This window comes from Ascaphus truei, chromosome 3 (assembly GCF_040206685.1).
Source record: "Ascaphus truei isolate aAscTru1 chromosome 3, aAscTru1.hap1, whole genome shotgun sequence".
Classification (NCBI taxonomy): Eukaryota; Metazoa; Chordata; class Amphibia; order Anura; family Ascaphidae; genus Ascaphus; species Ascaphus truei.
Window position 1 is genome coordinate 199799011 of NC_134485.1, and position 19634 is coordinate 199818644.

General features: G+C 40.2%; 1 protein-coding gene across 1 annotated transcript in view; it reads left to right on the plus strand.

Annotated features, from left to right (window-relative positions):
• LOC142489361 (S-adenosyl-L-methionine-dependent tRNA 4-demethylwyosine synthase TYW1-like) overlaps positions 1-19634 on the plus strand; it is a 221263-nt gene that overhangs the window by 49511 nt on the left and 152118 nt on the right. The window contains exons 8-9 of the mRNA XM_075589948.1: positions 16391-16443; positions 17266-17384. Of these exons, the coding sequence (XP_075446063.1) occupies positions 16391-16443; positions 17266-17384 (172 nt within the window). The remainder of the gene's footprint in view (positions 1-16390; positions 16444-17265; positions 17385-19634) is intronic.

A 19634-nucleotide genomic window follows, 5' to 3' on the forward strand; every position in this document is an offset into this window, starting at 1 on the left:
TACAATCTGGCTTCCGCACTGCTCACTCTACTGAAACAGCCCTCACTAAAATAACCGACGGCTCCATGCTGCCAAAGACAGAGGTCATTATACTGTGCTCATATTATTCGACATCTCTGCAGCATTTGACACATTCTCCATACTCTTGGTATTCGGAACAAAGCTCTATCCTGGATCTCCTCTTACCTCTCCCATCATACTTTCAGTGTCTCTTTTGCTAACACCTCCTCCTCCTCTATCGATCGCTCTGTGCATGTATATTTATGGCGCTATATAAATAATGACATACAATACAATACTTGTCATAGTATTATATCTACTTGCTTATACAAGCCTTCCTATCTATAGATGGAGCACCATACAGCTGTTTATACTAATTGCAGTAGCCTGTTTAAGGGGTAAATATGGGTAATTGAAGATCTGGTATTTAGAAGTATTTGTAAATACGTTTTTAAAGTTAATCTTTAATAAACACAGTAAACTGAACTGGTGGCTCATTCACTAAACTTCAATAAGTTAATTGAAACATGGAACGTGCTGGCATGTTCCTACTGAACGGTATAACATTTGTGTAAAAAACAGTGCTCACTAAAGTAAATCACTTTTTTTTATTTTTTTTTTATTGTTTTACATATTAGTGCGGTATGCCATTTTTGTGTTTGCTTTACTAGCGAAAGGGAACTTAACATTTGCTTGTGCTGCTCTTCCAGGCTTCTGGAACGCAAAGAGCTGCCTGGGGTGCCTGGTGACGCTCGTTTCCGCAGCATTACGGCCTGCTGGACTCCAGGCAGCGCGTGACGCGGGGGCACGGCCATGACATCACGCGGCTGTTTGACCTCTTTGGCTGAGCTGCTGTGACGTGGCCAGCGCTCCGTCGCCACTAGCAGAAACAAAATCCTTGTCTTTGCTAAATGTGGATGCACATTGTGCCGGGTCGCACAGGCAGTTACTGGGGCCGGCCCCATCGAGGGCCGCACCTTGTGTGCGCCACGCACACTGCCGCTGGGGACCTAGCCTTACAGGCGATCGTGCTATTTCATTTAATTTTGTTTGTACATAGTATTGAAGCAAGGGGGCTCCGGGGCTAATCCATATTAATTTCAACTCCGAGGACCACCTGTTTTCCCAGGAACAAGCCTCCCTATCAGGTTCCAGTATCTCTTGCAAGTTTAAATGTCCCGAGTCACAGCCGACGTGACCCCGACATGTAAACCTGCATGAGATACCGGCACCCCATACTGGGGCCTGCACTGTGGTAAGCAGGAGGTAGGACACAGACGGGGGTTTGGCATCAGACTGCTGAGCTACAGAAAGGAACGTTCATGTTCGATAGACGGCAGCCGTGAAAGATACCATTACCTCTGTCTGGTACCACACTTGGCTGTGTGAGTACACTATGATATATTTATTCCCTCCACCACCCATTGTGGGCTGTCTGTTGTGTGATATGGAGATCTTCAGATTCCCTGTAACAAGTATTGCGCCCCCCTATTCTCTTTCTTGAACATATCTACCCCACGAGGATCGCGGGAAGATCCTCGTTCAGGGGTTGAGCTGCAAGCAAGACAATCGTGGTTGGGCTAGTATGGTCCACTGGTATTTTGTATCACTTTAGTATTTGGAGGGAGCGCCCCAGGTTATCTTCTTTTGGCGAAGTGGGATGGCACTTTTTAAAATTAATTTGAAATCTCTGGGTAAAAACAAATGGATTATTTACAGTACTTTAAAAAAAAAAAAAAACTAACTTGATATTTTTATTAAACTCTAGCAAAAGAGAGAACCGTTCAATTTGCCTCCTTTCCGGTTAAAGCCGCAATAATGTCTACTTTTTTTCACATTGATGTTTTTACATCATTCAAGTCAGGGGATCTGTGAAGTTTAACCACGCTATTTTTAACGTTGGGGATCCCTCCTCCCCAAGGTAATTGTTTTTTTTAGTTTCCTTTTTGTTCTGCTCCCACTAGGGGGAATCAAAATGGCCATCAAATCTTGTGGGCCTTGCATGCCAATAGGAAACCACAGCAACATCTGAGGGTGACCGTGCACACCATTCAAACGAACAACAAACAAAAACAACGTGGCATTGCTGCTTTGCATTGTATGAAGGTTTGCGATCTGTAAAAATCCATGAAAATCATGCAACTTGGGACTTCAAAGCGTTGTTAATAAAAGGCGACGACCATGATTTGTATCTGCTTTATGCACAAGCGGGTCTAAAATCTGCTGGTGTTTGTTTAATTGCTGCTCTCTGAGCAAACTAATTACTGTCAATCTGTGAATCAACACACGGATCAATGCTCCACGTTTGAAACCCTGCTAAATAGATACAAACGGCACAGAAGATCTGTTTGACAAGGGACCAAGGTCATGCTTGAGTTGCTAGAGGAATGAGCTGCAGTTATAGACCTAAAAAATTCACAGCTGGGCCTCTTGTACTAAATGATGAGATTACCTGTTGTTCCATCCAGTGTGACCTTTGGTCTCTTGTGACAAAAAAGTTCAACTGTTTTGGCACTATAAGGCAAGTTGCAGGACCTTTTACAAATGAGGTGGTTAAAGGGTCAATTAATGGCAGTGGAATGTGTAATGGGTTAAATATAGCCTGCAAATACTCTACATTTAAAAAAAATAAAATAATTGTATCTGTAAATAATTTAAGCTTTTAATGTCTCTGTAGTAACAAATGCTTAGCATTGATTTTCCGATCTTTACCAAATCTCTTGAAATGGCTTGTAAACTGGCCATTGCATTGATTGTTAGATTACCAGGTAAGATTTAGAATTAGACATGCTCCGCGTTTATTTCTGTTTATTTCCTACCCACGAAGCAAACACGTGAACATGTTTGGCGATTGCGGAAGAAAGATTATTACATTACGTAATAATTAAAAAAAAAACGATTGCCTGCTATCTGGGACTGTCCTTTTAATTTAAGACACAACAGGATTATGATGGGTACCACAGTGACCAAAGCCTTCACCATGTAATGTGCAGAAAGCACAAGAAACGCCACTTTACTAATGTAGAAGAATCTCTCCAGAAAATTTCCTTTTTGCTTTCTGTTGCATCATGTTCATTTTGAAGCAGCAATGTTTCCTATAACCATGGTTAAGTAATTTTGTTCTGCTTTATTTAGCAATGTTGCCACTCTATTTAATTTCTGCTGTTGCTTTCTGGAGATAACATTTGCTGAGGATTTGCCTCCCAGGGAAATTAAAATGGAGGCTGCCATGCACACACATGAAAACGGCAGACATTGCCATGGTAACACTTGGATACCAGTGAAATAGATGAAAAGCAAGAAATAAAGCAGCACAACAGTTTATGATTTATTTTTGTGATTTTTACTTGCTACGTTAACCGTATAAATGACGGAAGACCGGCTGCACCTCAGCACTGGTCTCCTGGCACCACATAGTTGCTTGGAACGTTGCCGCGGGCAGGCAACCTAAAGGTGTGAACGGAAGTGGACGACAAGCATTTAATACATAATTACTCTACATCATAGGGCACCTGCAGTGCCGACTCCTATGAGGCAGAGTACATCTCGCTTTAAAACTTCAAAGAAGCAGTCAAGCTTCCCCCCCCCCCTTAATATGTGCATCAATACAATCCACACAATGATAAGTAATTAGCTAAGTTGCAGATCGATCCGTCCTCCTGTGATCGATCGGCAAAGATTTGGTTCTGGGGTTCACTAAATGGCTGTCAGTGCAGCTGAAGAGTACCAAAGAGGCAAAGTTCTGTGGGGAAGATCATGTGACCAGGCAGTCACTAGATATAATTGGTGCACTGCTAGAGAGACGGCAGGACTCAAAAAGGGGTGTGCCAGCGCCTGTTTCAGAAGAGGAAAGGGATATGGCTAATGGTTGTTATAGAAACAAAAAATGCTTGTTACATAGTGGTAGTTACATAATAGTCATTACATAGTAGTTGAGGTTGAAAAAAAGACATGCGTCGATCAAGTTCAACCTATGCTAAATTACAGATACAGATACAAGTACAGATACTTTATCCTATATCTGTACTTAGTATATTGATCCAGAGGAAGGCAAACAAAAAACTCCAGTGAAATATCTTCCAATGATATCTCGTAAGGGGAACAATAAATTCCTTCCTGACTCTCAAGAATTGACAATCAGATCAAACTCCCTTGATCAGCATCCTTCCCATGTTTACTTATTTGGTATATCCCTATATAACTTTCCTTTCTTAAAAGATGTCAAACCTTTTTTTGAACAAATCTATCGTATCTGCCGTCAGTCTCCATGGGTAATGATTTTCACATTTTAACTGCCCTTACTGTGAAGAACCCTTTCCTTTGTTGCTAGTGAAATCTCCCTTCCTCCAACGTTAGGGGATGACCGTGTGTCCTTTGTACTGCTCCTCGGGATGAATAATTCTTTTCTAATGTAAAAAAATCTAATTTAGCTAGCCTCTCCTCATAAATTTGATTTGTCCATCCTCTTTATTAATTTGGTGACTCTTCTCTGCACACTCTCAAGTTCTATAATGTATTTTCGAAGGACTGGTGCCCTATTCAAGGTGTGGTCTTACTAATGTTTTATAAAGGTGCATATTGTAATTATGTTTACTTCCCTTCCAACCTTGCTCGTTTAATGCAAGATACGATTGTGATTGCCTTTGCAGCTACTGCATGACTTTGGGCACTATTGCTAAGCTTGATGTCTACAAGCACTCCTAAATCCTACGACATCAAGGATGCCCCTAATTTATCCCCATTTAATTTGTAAGTCACCTGTTTGTTCTTGTTTCTCAAATGCATAACCTTACATTTATCTGTATTTAACCTCATCTGCCGTTTACCTGCCCACGTTTCCAGTCTCTCCAAGTCCTTCTGGAGAGAAATTACATCCTGCTCTGATTTTGCTACCTTACACAATTTAGTGTCATCAGCAAAGATGGAGACTTTGCTCTCTATGCCAACCTCCAGGTCCTTAATAAACAAGTTAAAAAGCAGGGGTCCGTCCCAGTACCGATCCCTGAGGTACTCCACGCCCAACTTTAGCCCAACGTGAAAAAGTTCAATTTATGACAACCCTCTGTTGTCTATCCTTCAACCAGTTTCAATCCAGGTGCATATATTTTTATTGAGTCCAATTTGCTTTCTTTGTATATTAACCACTTGTGTGGAACCGTATCAAAAGCCGTTGCAAAATCTAAGTAGACCACATCAACTGCACTACCCTGGTCTAAATTCCTACTTTCCTCCTCAAAGAAACAAATAAGGTTAGTTTGGCATGATCTATGGTTCTTGATCCCATGCTGACTATTACTAATAATTTTGCTTCCCCACTATTGACGTCAGGTATACAGGTCTGTAATTCCCCGGTTGTGATCTAGCCCCCTTTTTAAATATAGGGACCACATCTGTTTTACGCCAATCTTGTGGTATTGAGCCTATGGAAATTGAGTCCTTGAATATTAAATGTAAGGGTTTGGCTATTACTGAGCTTAACTCCTTGAGAACTCTTGGATGTATGCCATCGGGGCCAGGTGCCTTATTTACTTCAATTTTATCATGCTGCCTATGAACTTCTTCCTCAGTTAACCAATTGATCATTAATATGGAGGTTGTGGCTTCCTCCTACAGCAGTACCATTTAAATTATTCTTCCCTGGTAAACACAGAGGCAAATAATTTGTTTAATACCTCAGCTTTTTCCTTATCTCCAATAATCTGCCTGCCCATCTCACACTGAAAGGGTCCTATATTTTTTTTCTCATTTTTTTGTTTTTTTTGTTATTAAGGTACTTAAAGAAGTTTTTAGGGTTGATCTTACTTTCTATTGCAATCCTTTTTTCATTATCTATCTTTGCTAATTTGGTTGCCTTTTTTGCCATTTTTGTTACATTCCTTATTCGGGTATATATATATATATATATATTTTTTTTTTTTTTAAATTCTACAAATCTTTTCTCATATTACAGAACTTATTTATTTATATATTAAAAAAAATAAAAAATAGCACATGTGGGATATTGGTTGGTCTGCAGCTTTAAGTTGCCAAAGACGTACGGATTGGCACTTTTTAAAAGACTTTCTAACGAATGCTAGTATTTTTCAGAGTAGCAGAGAGAAATGTTTAGGTACAACCAAGTACACCTACCTGTTTCAACAAGGTTTCCCTGTCGCTCTTATAGTCTCAAACATAGTACAGTTTAATCCGAAGATACCAACATTCTGGCTGTGGACATAACAGAATTACTTTTGACACACACACACATATATACTGTATATATATCCCTTGCTGTAGTGGAAGTGCTGTGTGCTGGGTGATAATGGTGAAAGGTGGGGTTGCAGACCTGCCTAAGACATGCCGATGAGCATACAGTTGTATTTACATTTGCATATTTGCTTTGCTGTGGAGGGTTTTTGTCACTTTTTTTACTCACCATAACTTAACTCAGTATGGTAAACCCCATCCTTTAGCTTCTTTGCATACCCAGCTAACCAACCCCACACTGATGAGACCCATTATACACTTTAATATCTATATATATTTATAGCATAACTGATGTAAATAACGCATTTGTAACAGGCTCTATAGTCTCCCCGCTTGCGCACAGCTTTGGTACAGGTAGGGAGCCGGTATTGCTGTTCAGGACGTGATGACAGGCGCATGCGTGGGCTGCCGTTTGCCTATTGGGCGATATGTACTTACTCGTGAGTGTACTTAAAGTGAGTGTACTTAAAGCGGGGTATGCCTGTATTATGTTATATATATATATATATATATATATATATATATATATATATGCAAATACAACTGTATGCTCATCTGCATATCTTAGGCAGGTCTGCAACCCCGCCTTTCCCCATCATCACCCAGCATACAGCAAGGGATTCTGGGAAATGACATGCAAATGAGCACACAGTGTCACTTTTTGCCTCAAAAACCATTTTTAACATGGTTCCCTATAGGCTTATATAGTGACAAAAATATAGACAGCGCCCTTCACCCAATACACATAAATTGCTGCAGTACTGACATATGTGGCAAGTGTTTGCACCAGGTATACTAGTTTAATTCAAACAGATAAATATCAATATAAAATGGCATGAACAAATACATTTTGCCCAAATTGTGTTTAAAATATTAAAAAACAAAAAAGAAAAAGTGTGCATAAAAATCAAAAATACATGAAAAAAATGAAATTGTAAAAATAAAAATATATTAAAAAAATAGGAAAAATGAATTGCAATGCAATTCACAATTGTGACTCAATACGTCATAGGACTATACTAAATATATATTAAAGAAAAATTAAGCTCATAAAAAATGGTAAACATGAATGAAAAATTGTGAATAAAAAATGAATTTTAAAGCCAAATACTTATACCACAAAGAATACTTAAGTCCTCATATTGTCCATGATATGTGATTAACAAAAGTCCAGGCTGCTTCTTCTTGGGCTCACCAAACTCCCACAGTACCTATTAGAGAAAAAGAGAAAAGAAGCGCCCGATCCTTGTGTAAAATCAGATGAAATATTTTAATACATCACGGACAAGACAAATGCACACTTACAATTTGTCTGATAAAATAAGGCATATTATGGGACCAGCCCATGCACCAACTGAAGACTCCACGATCACGTCTGCGTGTATTGAAGTCCTCGATAGTTCCGGGTCTTGTGTCTGTATCAGCCGCTGTCTCCAAGATGAAGGAATCTTTCCTTTCCTTAGTGAGCGCTTAGTTGTAGCGTGCGGCCGCCATTCACCTCTCTCGTGGAGCACCGGGACCCGGAAGGGACTTGACACACGTCTTTGCGTCCTCACGCTGGTGCTGGGAACTGCTCGACCACCGTAGGTTCAATGCCAGAAATCCCTACGCGTTTCTTCCGTCTTTGCGGATTTCATCAGGGGATGGATACCACACTGAACTGCCTGGTGTTAAATAGTCCCATTGACCAATACAAATCGTTTTTTCACAGCTGTGTTCAGTTCCATGGGCAACATTAAGCTAATCTATACCTGGTGCAGCGATGTTAATCTATGGCTGAATTAATTAAAAGAGAATCAATTTAAAATACATGAAAACATCTTTGAAACAAAATCAAATACATTGATATGATATAATATAATTAAATTGAGAAATATATAACTGCGTAATGGGAACAAATTAGATCATAATAATGTTTAACAACAAAGGCTAATTACAAATAATAGATAAATAAAACCTATTCCAACCTGGTCACCAATAATAAATAATATTCATATTAATTAATTAATTAACCATATACAGTATAAAGAAGTAATGAAACTCCTATTACATGTATAATAGCCCTTGCTAAAAAATTCAAACCATTAAATGTTATAAGAGGACAACATTGTATAAATTTTGTATTGATTAATACTAACCCTAATAGTATAGCTGATTGAATATCATACTATTGTTAATAATCCGTGTTATACACACATTGCTAAAGTTTTAATTTAAGCTTGTTTAGAGAGTAAATTGAAATTTGAAACTCTCCATGTATAATGCAAAGGAAGAGATGAAATTAGTGCAGTGATACTTGATTAATTTCAATATTGAGACCTTATATCTGATATTAGATTATGTTAGTGTATGTTAAATCAAATACTGGATAAAGAATAAGTGATTCAAAATAGTAAAATTACTTTATTTTATTTTGTTTGTATTTATACTAACCCTAGTAAATTTAATTATTTGGTGGGAGATTATAATAATACTATTCCCACTGGTGGTCCACACTGGTCTCCTGGGTGATCAAGCTACCATTGACAAATAGATATCAATATTGTATACAGTCAAAAAGATCCCCCTTAGTCATGGGAGATTTGAATTTGGAAGAATAAAGCCAGTACAACATATGGAAAGAGATGAACTAAGAGGCAGCAATCCAGACTATTGTGATACATTTGTATAAATAAAAATGAAAATAAAAATGAATATGGAGTTAACTGAATAAAAAATGTGTGTATTGTGCAATATGAAATGAAAAATCAATTTACATAATATTAAGTAATAATTATACAACAATTTTAATTATGTGCATATTAAGTGATTTAATACATTATTAAATGTAGTGAAGATGGTTTGATAATATGTGTATTAATAAAGTGTATAAAATTTATTTTGACATTGATCATAATGTCTCAATTGTGTCTATGTGATTGTGATTAGTACAATTTAGACCAGGGGTCCCTCATTATTTACACCGACAGGGAAATCAAAGGGAGCACGATAAACATGCTCAACCCAGACCTCCGAGATCCCATCAATGTAGACATGAGAATGATTAAACGATGGTGCTTATATCGATAGTCATTGAGACCTACTGGACTCAACGTTTCCAACATATATATCCGGTAGGTCTCCCTTAAATTCAGTTTCTTAACTCTATCACCACTCAGTACCGTTAAGGGAATGTGTTCCAAGCACAAGACTCTTAGAGAGGATGGATCCTTATAGTGTTTGTCCAAAAAATGCCTGGACAGGTTATGAGTTGTAATACCATGTATGAGGTTCCGTCTATGTTCCAGAAATCTTGTGCTTAGAGTTCGTGTGGTTCATACATACACTGTGACAAAGTACCTTCTTGCTATGTACCTTTTGTCCAGGGATCAGCACTTTCACACAGCCTTCCAGGTAGAGGAGACAGTCTTCTGACACAGAGGTGAAAAGCTTTGGCCTGTTTATTTTGCCATACAAATGCTACAGCAGGTAACAAGAGTAAATCAAACAAAAAAAGTCTTTGCTTTTCCTCAGCATAACACAGCTTTTCAGCACACACTTCTCTTGAGAGTAAACAGCCCTGTCTTGCTCTGTTCAGAGCAGCCTTGTAATCATCTCCCTGCTCAATCAGCTGCTGCAGTCCTGTGAAAGCAGGGAGAGCTAGAAGTCCCAGTTTGGATTCCCTTTGGTAACTCTCCAAACCGTGGAGTGAAGCAGAAACCCTGCACTAATTGAGGGTCGTAATATCCCCTTTTCACTACCGTTCCCTCATATCTGTCACAATACATACAGTGAATGGAAACAAAAAGAAAACAGCGCACAACGCCAAATAGTGAAGCAAGTAATAAAAATGTATTACAATATTTATGGGGTATAAAATCTGGGTACATCAATTTGAAAAATCATAAGCATTTAGTGTGTATCACACTCAGTTACCACTCCTTGGTGAAGACAGGGGAATCTGGTACTCAGCTTTCTCTACAGGAGCCTCTGTGGTGATTGTGGGGCACAGGATCCCTCATACACTTTTCATCCAGCAGGATGTTGCTTTCAATGAAATTCCTTAACAGCAGTCTGGCTCCACTGTAGGTTCAGGTACTCAGTGGAACCGAGTCTCAAGCGGCAATATGCCTCTTCCAGGGGCTTATTTCCTTTTATAGTCCTTCGTTTCTCCTATGGAGCAGTCAGCTGCAAGGACTCCGCAGGGGTTCTGTGGGCGTATGCGTACGCCCACAGAACCCCTGCGGAGTCCTTGCAGCTGACTGCTCCAAAGGAGAAACGAAGGACTATAAAAGGAAATAAGCCCCTGGAAGAGGCATATTGCCGCTTGAGACTCGGTTCCACTGAGTACCTGAACCTACAGTGGAGCCAGACTGCTGTTAAGGAATTTCATTGAAAGCAACATCCTGCTGGATGAAAAGTGTATGAGGGATCCTGTGCCCCACAATCACCACAGAGGCTCCTGTAGAGAAAGCTGAGTACCAGATTCCCCTGTCTTCACCAAGGAGTGGTAACTGAGTGTGATACACACTAAATGCTTATGATTTTTCAAATTGATGTACGCAGATTTTATACCCCATAAATATTGTAATACATTTTTATTACTTGCTTCACTATTTGGCGTTGTGCGCTGTTTTCTTTTTGTTTCCATTTCCTAGAGTGTGTGGGGTGCTGAGCCACCCCCAATGTTTATAGCAGCAGACGCCCTTATCTACCACACGGTTATGATATAATTTATTATATAATCACTTTTTCACTTGGTATTGTGGTTTATCCAGCACATTTATGGTTTAGTCACTGCACTTTATTTAATTATAAGTAGGAGTTAGATAGTAGCGCATAGTTTATTTTTGTTTTTTACATACAGTGAATGCCTTTTAAACATTTGACTTGCTCGGGCCTGAGTTACAATACGGAGCAAAAAAAAACTATCCCTTAGGACTTTTCTGCCCCAGATTGTTAAAGTTTTTTGCCATTGTAAATGTATTTCATCATAATAGCTCAATCTCTCTAAAACATTGATCTGATCTACAATGAGAATGCTCAGATAAAGACATTTTATTTTATGGATGTGCATAATGGATTAGAAAGTTGATCTGTGCAGTTTGATGTAGTCCTTTTATTAATTAAACAGTGGGAAACAAAAAAGCAAATGAAGTGCTCCACTAATTTGTTTCTTACCAGCCATTATCTTACAGTGCAGACACTTTTCCAATTCGTTGCTTAACGACTGGCTGGCCATCAAATCAAAAGTTTCTTTGCTCAATGGAGAAATAACTTTAAACAAACATTTCTCTTATGTCTAATTAATTGGTAGCTGTTGCAGCTTCTCCAGTATTAATCAGCAGAGGGGAAGTTGCCAAGTTGATGCTGCTGTTGGCAAATAAAATGGCTTAAACTATAAATTCCAGTGCAAACTTTTTGTGGTCCTTGGGAAGTCACCTTTTCTATATGCTTGAGGCAACAGAAATCGAATTATCAGTTTTTTTAGGCCAGCTATATGTACCCTCTAAAAAAAAATGAAGTGTTTCTTAAGTAATCAAAAGTATCCTGCACAGACCCCAATGAGGCACCAATACAATGCTGAGTTATTAGTGTCCCGAACAGCACACCTGTGAGCATGTGACGAGGGTTAATACTCACAGCCATTTAGCTGACCCCATTTTCACTCCCGCAGAGTCCCTCAAATCAATAATATCTCATCTCCACCTGTCACCACCAAAGAGATATCAAGATGTACTTGCAAAGTCTTTGATCTCTGTTTACTAAGCAAAATATGTAATTGGCACACACACACATCTATTGATATATTGTACAAAAAGTGTCCGAAAATGTAATTACTCTCTCCAAAACGTGCAAAGTTCAATTACAGCCCGAAACAGTACTTATTCAATGTTAGATTTAATATACAAAAATAGTACAGTGCTTGGGTTACAGAAAAAGATGATTATATACAATATAGTTTGTAACCGTTTCTTAAAAATAAAAAGCGTAAAATGGATCAACTAATTATTATGTTACTGCATAACATCATCCGTTTTCCTTCAGAGAGGCTTGAAGTTGGAAATTTGGAAATCCATGTGTGCCGTAGACAACACACCCTCTGTGATAAATTTCTAATTTCATACATTCAAAAGCAAGGTTTTTATTCTCTATTTCTCTACCTACAAAACTGCATACGCCCACTTTCTGGGCTTGTCCTTCACTGCCCCACCCTCATCACTCTCTATTGACACTTTTATGGCTCGAGGAGAAAAAAACCTTATCTTTTTATTAAAAATAAAAATGCCTTAATATACAAAATGTCCAATATCTTTATCCCTGTAGCTCCTAGAGTAACATGATTCATATCAATATGTTCGAGAGAGTTTCGGTACAGGTAGGGAGCCGGTATTGCTGTTCAGGACGTGCTGACAGGCGCATGCGTGAGCTGCCGTTTGCCTATTGGGCGCTATGTCCTTAAACCGGGGTATGCCTGTAGACTATTTTGTGACCGGCTTACTACTAAGTTTAAGTGACAAATGGATGTCTGTCCTTTGTATACTCACAACTGTGGATCGTTTAGCCTCATTCAATTCGTATGATCACAAATGTTACAAAGAAATATCTGTAATGCTCGTGAATCGTTGTTGGATCCTGGATATCTATATTTTGTGTAAACCTACACTATTCTGGAATACTTTGCTGGCCACATCCTCTGGTATTCCCAGACCCCCTCCAGGAATCTCTTTTAAAAAACATTACAAAAAAAAAGGTTTTAGTTTATTTCTACTGTCGGAGAAGTTTTGTGACGCCAGATTTCCGAAATAGTCTTTGAACTCGGATAACCTCACTTCTGGACAAACCCATACAACTAGGCATGGTCAGTGGTTTGACCTGCCATAAAAACAATACATGTATTTTTAACAAAAGACAGAAATTCCCAATGCTATATCCAATACACTGTATGACAAAAAATATATAGTTAAAGACTTAACTGTTTTATGCTTTCTCGCAAGGGTCATTTAGTTAAACTCTTGCGGTATAAGCCTGCAGCCATGTCACGGTACGACCACTCTGCAGGTCCTATCACGAACTGTGAAACTTCTCATTTATCCCTACAATGGAGAGAGAAATGGCTCAATAGACCAGTCTTTCACAGGTGCATAAAAAATCCGACCACTTAAAGTGGGGAGGAGTGAGCATAAACCCAGAGAGGAGGGGTCACTAATTTCCAAACAACTATTACCAGTTGGCAATTTACAAACATACACAATCCCTGCAAGCACTAACACCAACACACACCACATTGTGTGTGTGTGTGTGTGTGTGTGTGTGTGTGTGTGTGTGTGTGTGTGTGTGTGTGTGTGTGTGTGTGTGTGTGTGTGTGTGTGTGTGTGTGTGGAAAGGAGTGCTATTGGCTGTGACCAAATGTATACAACAAAAGACCAACATTTCCAAGACTATATCCTATATGACACAAAATATATACAGCTCAACCCCCTTATAACGCTGTGCTTGGGGTCCAAAGAATCACATCGCGTTATAAGCGGATCGCGTCAGAAATAATGTACAATTGTATGCATTGTACAATAAAGTATTGAATATACCAATAATCGGGTTGTAAAGTATTCATAAATCCGAAAATTGGGAGCCACGCTTGCATCGCGTTATTAGCGGATTCGCGTTGTAACGGATCGCGTTATAACGGGGTTGAGTTGTAGTTAAATACTTAACTGTATATCGTCGCTTAGGTAAGGGTCATTTAGTTAAACTCTGTGGCTAAAGTGTTATAAGCCTGTATTTTTAAGCTGTGACTGGTAATTCAAATTAACCTTTGGTGTGCCAGATTTATTAAAATACTGAATACCTTCTGGCATTATCATTGCAGTGCAGATTCTGCATATAAATGTAACACAGTTCCCCCCCCCCCCATCGCAGATGGGGACCATATGTGGAAATACACTTGTGTTACCGTGTGTGGTGCGTTACCTGATAGGCTCACAGAAGGCCTGAACCTCTGCCGCTGGGAGCCTGGGGTTACATGATTATTCGGATACAGCGCCTCCACCTGTAAGAGTTCCCAACAGGGTGGGATGGTCGTCTTACAGGAACAATAATAATAATAATGCACGCACACACTATATGCTAGCAACCGTTTTACTATGACTAATAAACTCAGTACTCTGTACCACACAGTAATATGCATATAACCATACGTACACTACCGACACACTTTATTGCTCATCGGCCAGATCCGCAAGCCGGGAGATTTCCCGGCTTGCTAGTGGCCGCCCCTCGGCGGTGACGCGCGGTCACGCGTCATCGGGAGCCTGCGCCCCCTGCACGCGCGTCCAGGTCTCCCCGAGGGAGCCCTGGTGTCCCGCGATGTGGGGGACGGCGGCAGGGGGTTCCGGGGGACCCGGCAGCGGGAGGGAGAGCGCCCCGATCGGAGGGCGCTCTTCCGCTGCTTCGGCGCGCGCCCGTCACCCTCCGGCGCGCGCTAGGCTACTGCTGCGGCCGAGAACGGGCAAATGCTCGAATAAACTCGGCCGCAGCAGTATAGAAGTTCACCACCTCGCACATCAACATAGGTGTCCCCCAAAGTACATGGGTGCTGGGCACCAATTCCCTGATGTTCCTTATGTCCAAGCCCACCCAATGTGTTGGAGTTAGCGCTATCCCGTGGAGTGTTAGTGCACTACTATAGGTACCTGCCCGGGGCTCCGGCACCCGGGTACAGCAAGATAACAGAATTTGATCCGACGTGCGTTCCGCCTACGCGTGGGGTGAATTCCGGCGTGGATAATATCACCATACACCGTACCGTCTATACCTTGGGGCTGGTCCGTCTCCAGCCCGCGGGCCACAGTCACTGCGTGGCGGGGTCCTCCGTGAAGCTAGTCTCTATCTAGAGAAGTTCTGAGCCCAGACCAAGTGATCAGGCTGCCTGCCGATGAGTTTTTCATTGGGCTAATCAAACAGCTAAAGGGGCAGATCTCATTACTTAAGGCCTGTCCCTGAAGTAACCACAAGCTGGGGAAATGATAATAGTTATCTGGGGCCTATGGGGGTGACTAGCCTAGTGCAAGGGGCTACTGCTCCCCTGCAGCCTCACTTACCCAGCTCCCAGCTTCAACTGACACTCTTCAAACACCGTCTTAACTGTCATCATCTCACAGCTTCACTGGTTGCCTAGCAACATGTAAACTGCAGCCTCTGACGCTGCTATACTCCTATCTATCTAATTGCAGCTGCCCTATTGGCTAAGCTGCAGAATGTGACAATCCCCTGAGGGATACCGGGGCTTCATAAAGATTGCACACCAGTCCCCCTTGACAGGCGTTGTATGTTTTTTTATGTTTTACTCGACATATCTTTGCTATATTTATAGAGCTATATGTACACATCACGCAATTGCTCACAATACATAATCACTATGAGCCATATTTAATAAGCAGAGCAGTGCTGCTCCATAAGTCATCCGGCACCACAACTTTGTAACTAGGGCCCCTTGAAGCACATTTATGGAAATGGGCTACAGCCATTTACAAAGACACATCCCCTTCCTCTTCTGAGACAGGCTCTGGCACTCCCCTTTTTGAGCCCTGCCCTCTCTCTAGCAGTGCACCAATTATATCTAGTGACTGCCTGGTCACAGGATCTTCCCCACAGAACTTTGCATCTTTGGTCCTCTTCTGCTGCACTGACTACATTTAGTGAAACCCCGAGCCGAATCTTTGCCGATCGATCAGCAACTTGGCTAATTACTTATTGTGTGGATTGTATTGATGCGCTTATTAAAGGGGGGGAGGGGCGGGGCGGCAACTTGGACTGTTGCTTTAAGGTGATATACTTGATGGTTTCCTGCTTTATTAGTAAATCATTATTTCAGTACCACAGCGGCTAACAGTTTATGCTTCTATTTGACAAAAATCTGGTTCATGTCTTTTTTTTTCTTCCATATTCCATGCTGGTTTTATGTGATAGTCACTGTCACATTAAAATAATCGCACTGAATTGTATCAGTTATAAATTCAAGGAGTTTGCAGATTTAATTCAAAGTAAGAGATTAAAGTGTCATGGTAATTGATTGACCTTGCATGCCAGTTTAAATGTGCTTAGAAAGTGATTTATTAGTCGGATTTCAATTTTGTTCTATTTCTTCTACTACTATTACTTTCAGGTTACAGACTTATAGGAAGCCATTCAGGTGTTAAGCTTTGCAGGTGGACCAAGGTATGCTTTTTGTTTTTAAATATTAAATTGTGTGTGTGTGTGTGTGTGTGTGTGTGTGTGTGTGTGTGTGTGTGTGTGTGTGTGTGTGTGTGTGTGTGTGTGTGTGTGAAATTTAAACTTTTTTTAAAATTTTCGTTGTAGCTGGTATTGAAGCTTGGTATCGCCACTTAGTCCAATAGTTGCGATGACATGTAACTGCTTCTGCACCTTAGCTTAGGGAACACTCTGTCCAAACTTATTTATTGCATCTACTGTAATTCCATGTCTAAGAAAAATTGCACATGTCACATTTTAGTGGCTATTTCCACCTCCACTATTAGTTACCAACATACTGCAATGACTGGTGCAGGAATATAACACAGAAGTGTTTGTCTTTGCTTTCCCCTTGATAGATCTTCGGTAGACAGTCCTAATTCTCCTTTGCAGTGCATGTTCCTCTTTCTCTGAACATCAGTGTAGTCTGCGATCTCCCCTGTGTAATTCACCTTAACGTAAATGTTACTAAACAGAACATATCCATAACTGCAGCAGTGTGCAGAAGAACGGACGATGCACTTGCTAGGAATCTTTGTCTCGTATGGTTTGTGTACCAATACTGAATTAAAAACCACATGTTTGTTTAAACACATTTGTTTCTGGTAACCTGTTTTGTATATGGATAGATTGATGGCTTTTAACTTTTAAAAAAAGTTTTTGTTCAGTTTAACCTTAATTTTACATGTGAACTGTTTTTATTCTTGTATCCGCTCGGAGATTTGGAAAAGGTACCTCGCGTGTTCGCTCCTGTTTCTGCTTCCTTGATTTTTCTTTTGTTTCTTTTAGTCCATGCTGCGAGGAAGAGGAGGCTGCTACAAGCATTCGTTCTATGGCATCGAAAGCCATCGCTGTATGGAAACCACACCAAGCCTGGCTTGTGCAAACAAATGCGTCTTCTGCTGGAGGTATGGATTTAGATTCTTGGGGGAAGGGCAACAAGCTGGCAATAGGTTACGCAAAATCATATGCTTCATTATGTGACTGGTAGAAAGTAATTGTTGTTCTGCTGAGACTTAAACTAAACCGAGAAATAGATCTTCATGTACAGTAGATGCTTGCAAGGAGGATTCACCTATCTTGCCACATTTCCAAATCTGAACATGCAAGTAAGCAGTTTATACATTAAATCTTCCTCTTGAGAAGTTTCCGACTTGAAAGCTGGTAAATTGGGCTCGCAGTGCAGTTCAGTGTTCCTGAACGGCAATGTAGGTAATTAAAGTGAAGAAAGTCACCCATACACTTAATTCAAGACAGTACGAATAAATGATTAACAAAAAAAACCTACCTTTGTCCTGGTGCACAAATTGAAAGGACCAAAGCCCTGTTTTCTTACCTTCATAATTTGGCAGCAGTAACAGGAATCATATATGCGATGTGTATCATTCTGCTTGTGCCAGGTACTGGAGTTTTCTGAAAACCACTTGTGTATTCCCAAATTGGCTTTCTATATTCTGAAAGTACAGAGCTGGCTGCACCCGACTGGGTTCTGACTGAATGAAAGACACGTTGCATGTTCCAACATGTTTTAGAGGATCAAACAAATGCTCAGATTTGCATTAAAACCAACATATTTGACTTTGTGCAAACTGCTACTAAGCAATAAAACGTATACAAACATGCAACAGGAAGCGAAACAGACCTACTGAGTACGGTCATCAAATGTGGCTTCTCAAGCACAGACCCTGATAGGAGATCATGTTTACAAGCACTGTATCCTCTTGTTAGGGAATTTTGAGATTGTAGTGAAATCTTATTACAGTAGCCGCTGAAATTGTGACCATTGCACTCTTTCAACTTTATGGAGCACCCAGGAGAAGCAGCCTTGTAAAAAAAGGTTGAGGCAAGCACTGGATTCTGAAAAAATTGTTACCATACTATCTCCCAATCCTTAAAACCGGTTCTAAGTGAATAAATGCAGAGGTTTTTTTTGGGGGGGGGGGGGGGAACATCCCTAGAGGCTGCGTTAATTAGAAAGTATAATGAGCTAATCCTGATCATTTTACTTTGCTGTCTGCTCACTTTTGGGAATTGGGAAACACTCTCTCCCCCTCCTTTTGGGAATTAAATTGATCATACAGTCTGTAAATGAGCACACACGCGGTGTCTGTAAAACGTCTATGTGCTGCGTACTGCATTGTAATTGTGAAGCTCTTTGAGTCCCATTGGTAGAAAAGCGCTATACGACATACATTTTGTTATTATTACCCAGAATCCCTGGCTGCATTATATGCGAAGCGATTATGGGGAAAAGCAGGGTTGTAGAACTGTTTGAGACCTGTAACTGTGCTCACAATTGGTATTTTTATGTGCTGTATATTGATATGAGAAGCTATGGCCCTGTACAGTGTAAGTAATGGAATGCCAGTTAGTAGCCGGCACGTCTGACAGCCGCTGCAGGGCATATTTCTGGTAACAAGCTCTGAGAGGAGCTGCTGAATCTAACACTTGCTGAGGCACTTATGTTTTTGCTGGTTTACTAGATGCTCTGGAATAACACTCACAACTCATGATAATGCTGGTGGTTTGCCATGCGACATAGAGGAAATCTGATAAGAACACCAATAGTTCATTTGTAGGACACATTGATTAGCAGAGGGATGGCTGAAGCAGTTTGAAGAATGCCTCTTTGTGCTCAGGCCTCATCTTTCATCAACATTTCATTGCTTAGTGCGGCATACTCCGAACAATACAAGTTAGTCAAAAGCATGGATATTGAACCGAAATCTCATTATAAATGCAGTTTTTTGTTTAAGTCGGTAATGACACATCATTTGTTTTTAATAATCACATTAACTGTGATTAGCTAAAACAAGCTGATTTTAAATAGGATATTTCTGTAGACTTTGCACATGTATAGTGCAGCTTTGTTGCATTGTGTGATCAACAAACCTTCTGCACCCTTTATTTTTTTTAAACTCTATTGCAATGGTTTTGAACTTGTGATCCATAGAACCCTGGATTTAATGACTGATCATGTCTAAAATGAATTGGTGCTGGCAGATTTAGTTTATGCTCTTATCCTTTTTGTTAAATTACATGTTACTGAAAATATTCAATAACGGTCTTCCAGAAATGATAAACTTTGGATTCCATATTTAATACTATCACCTTGTATTAGCTGCATTAAAGCATAAGTAGCTTGCTAAAAGACACCA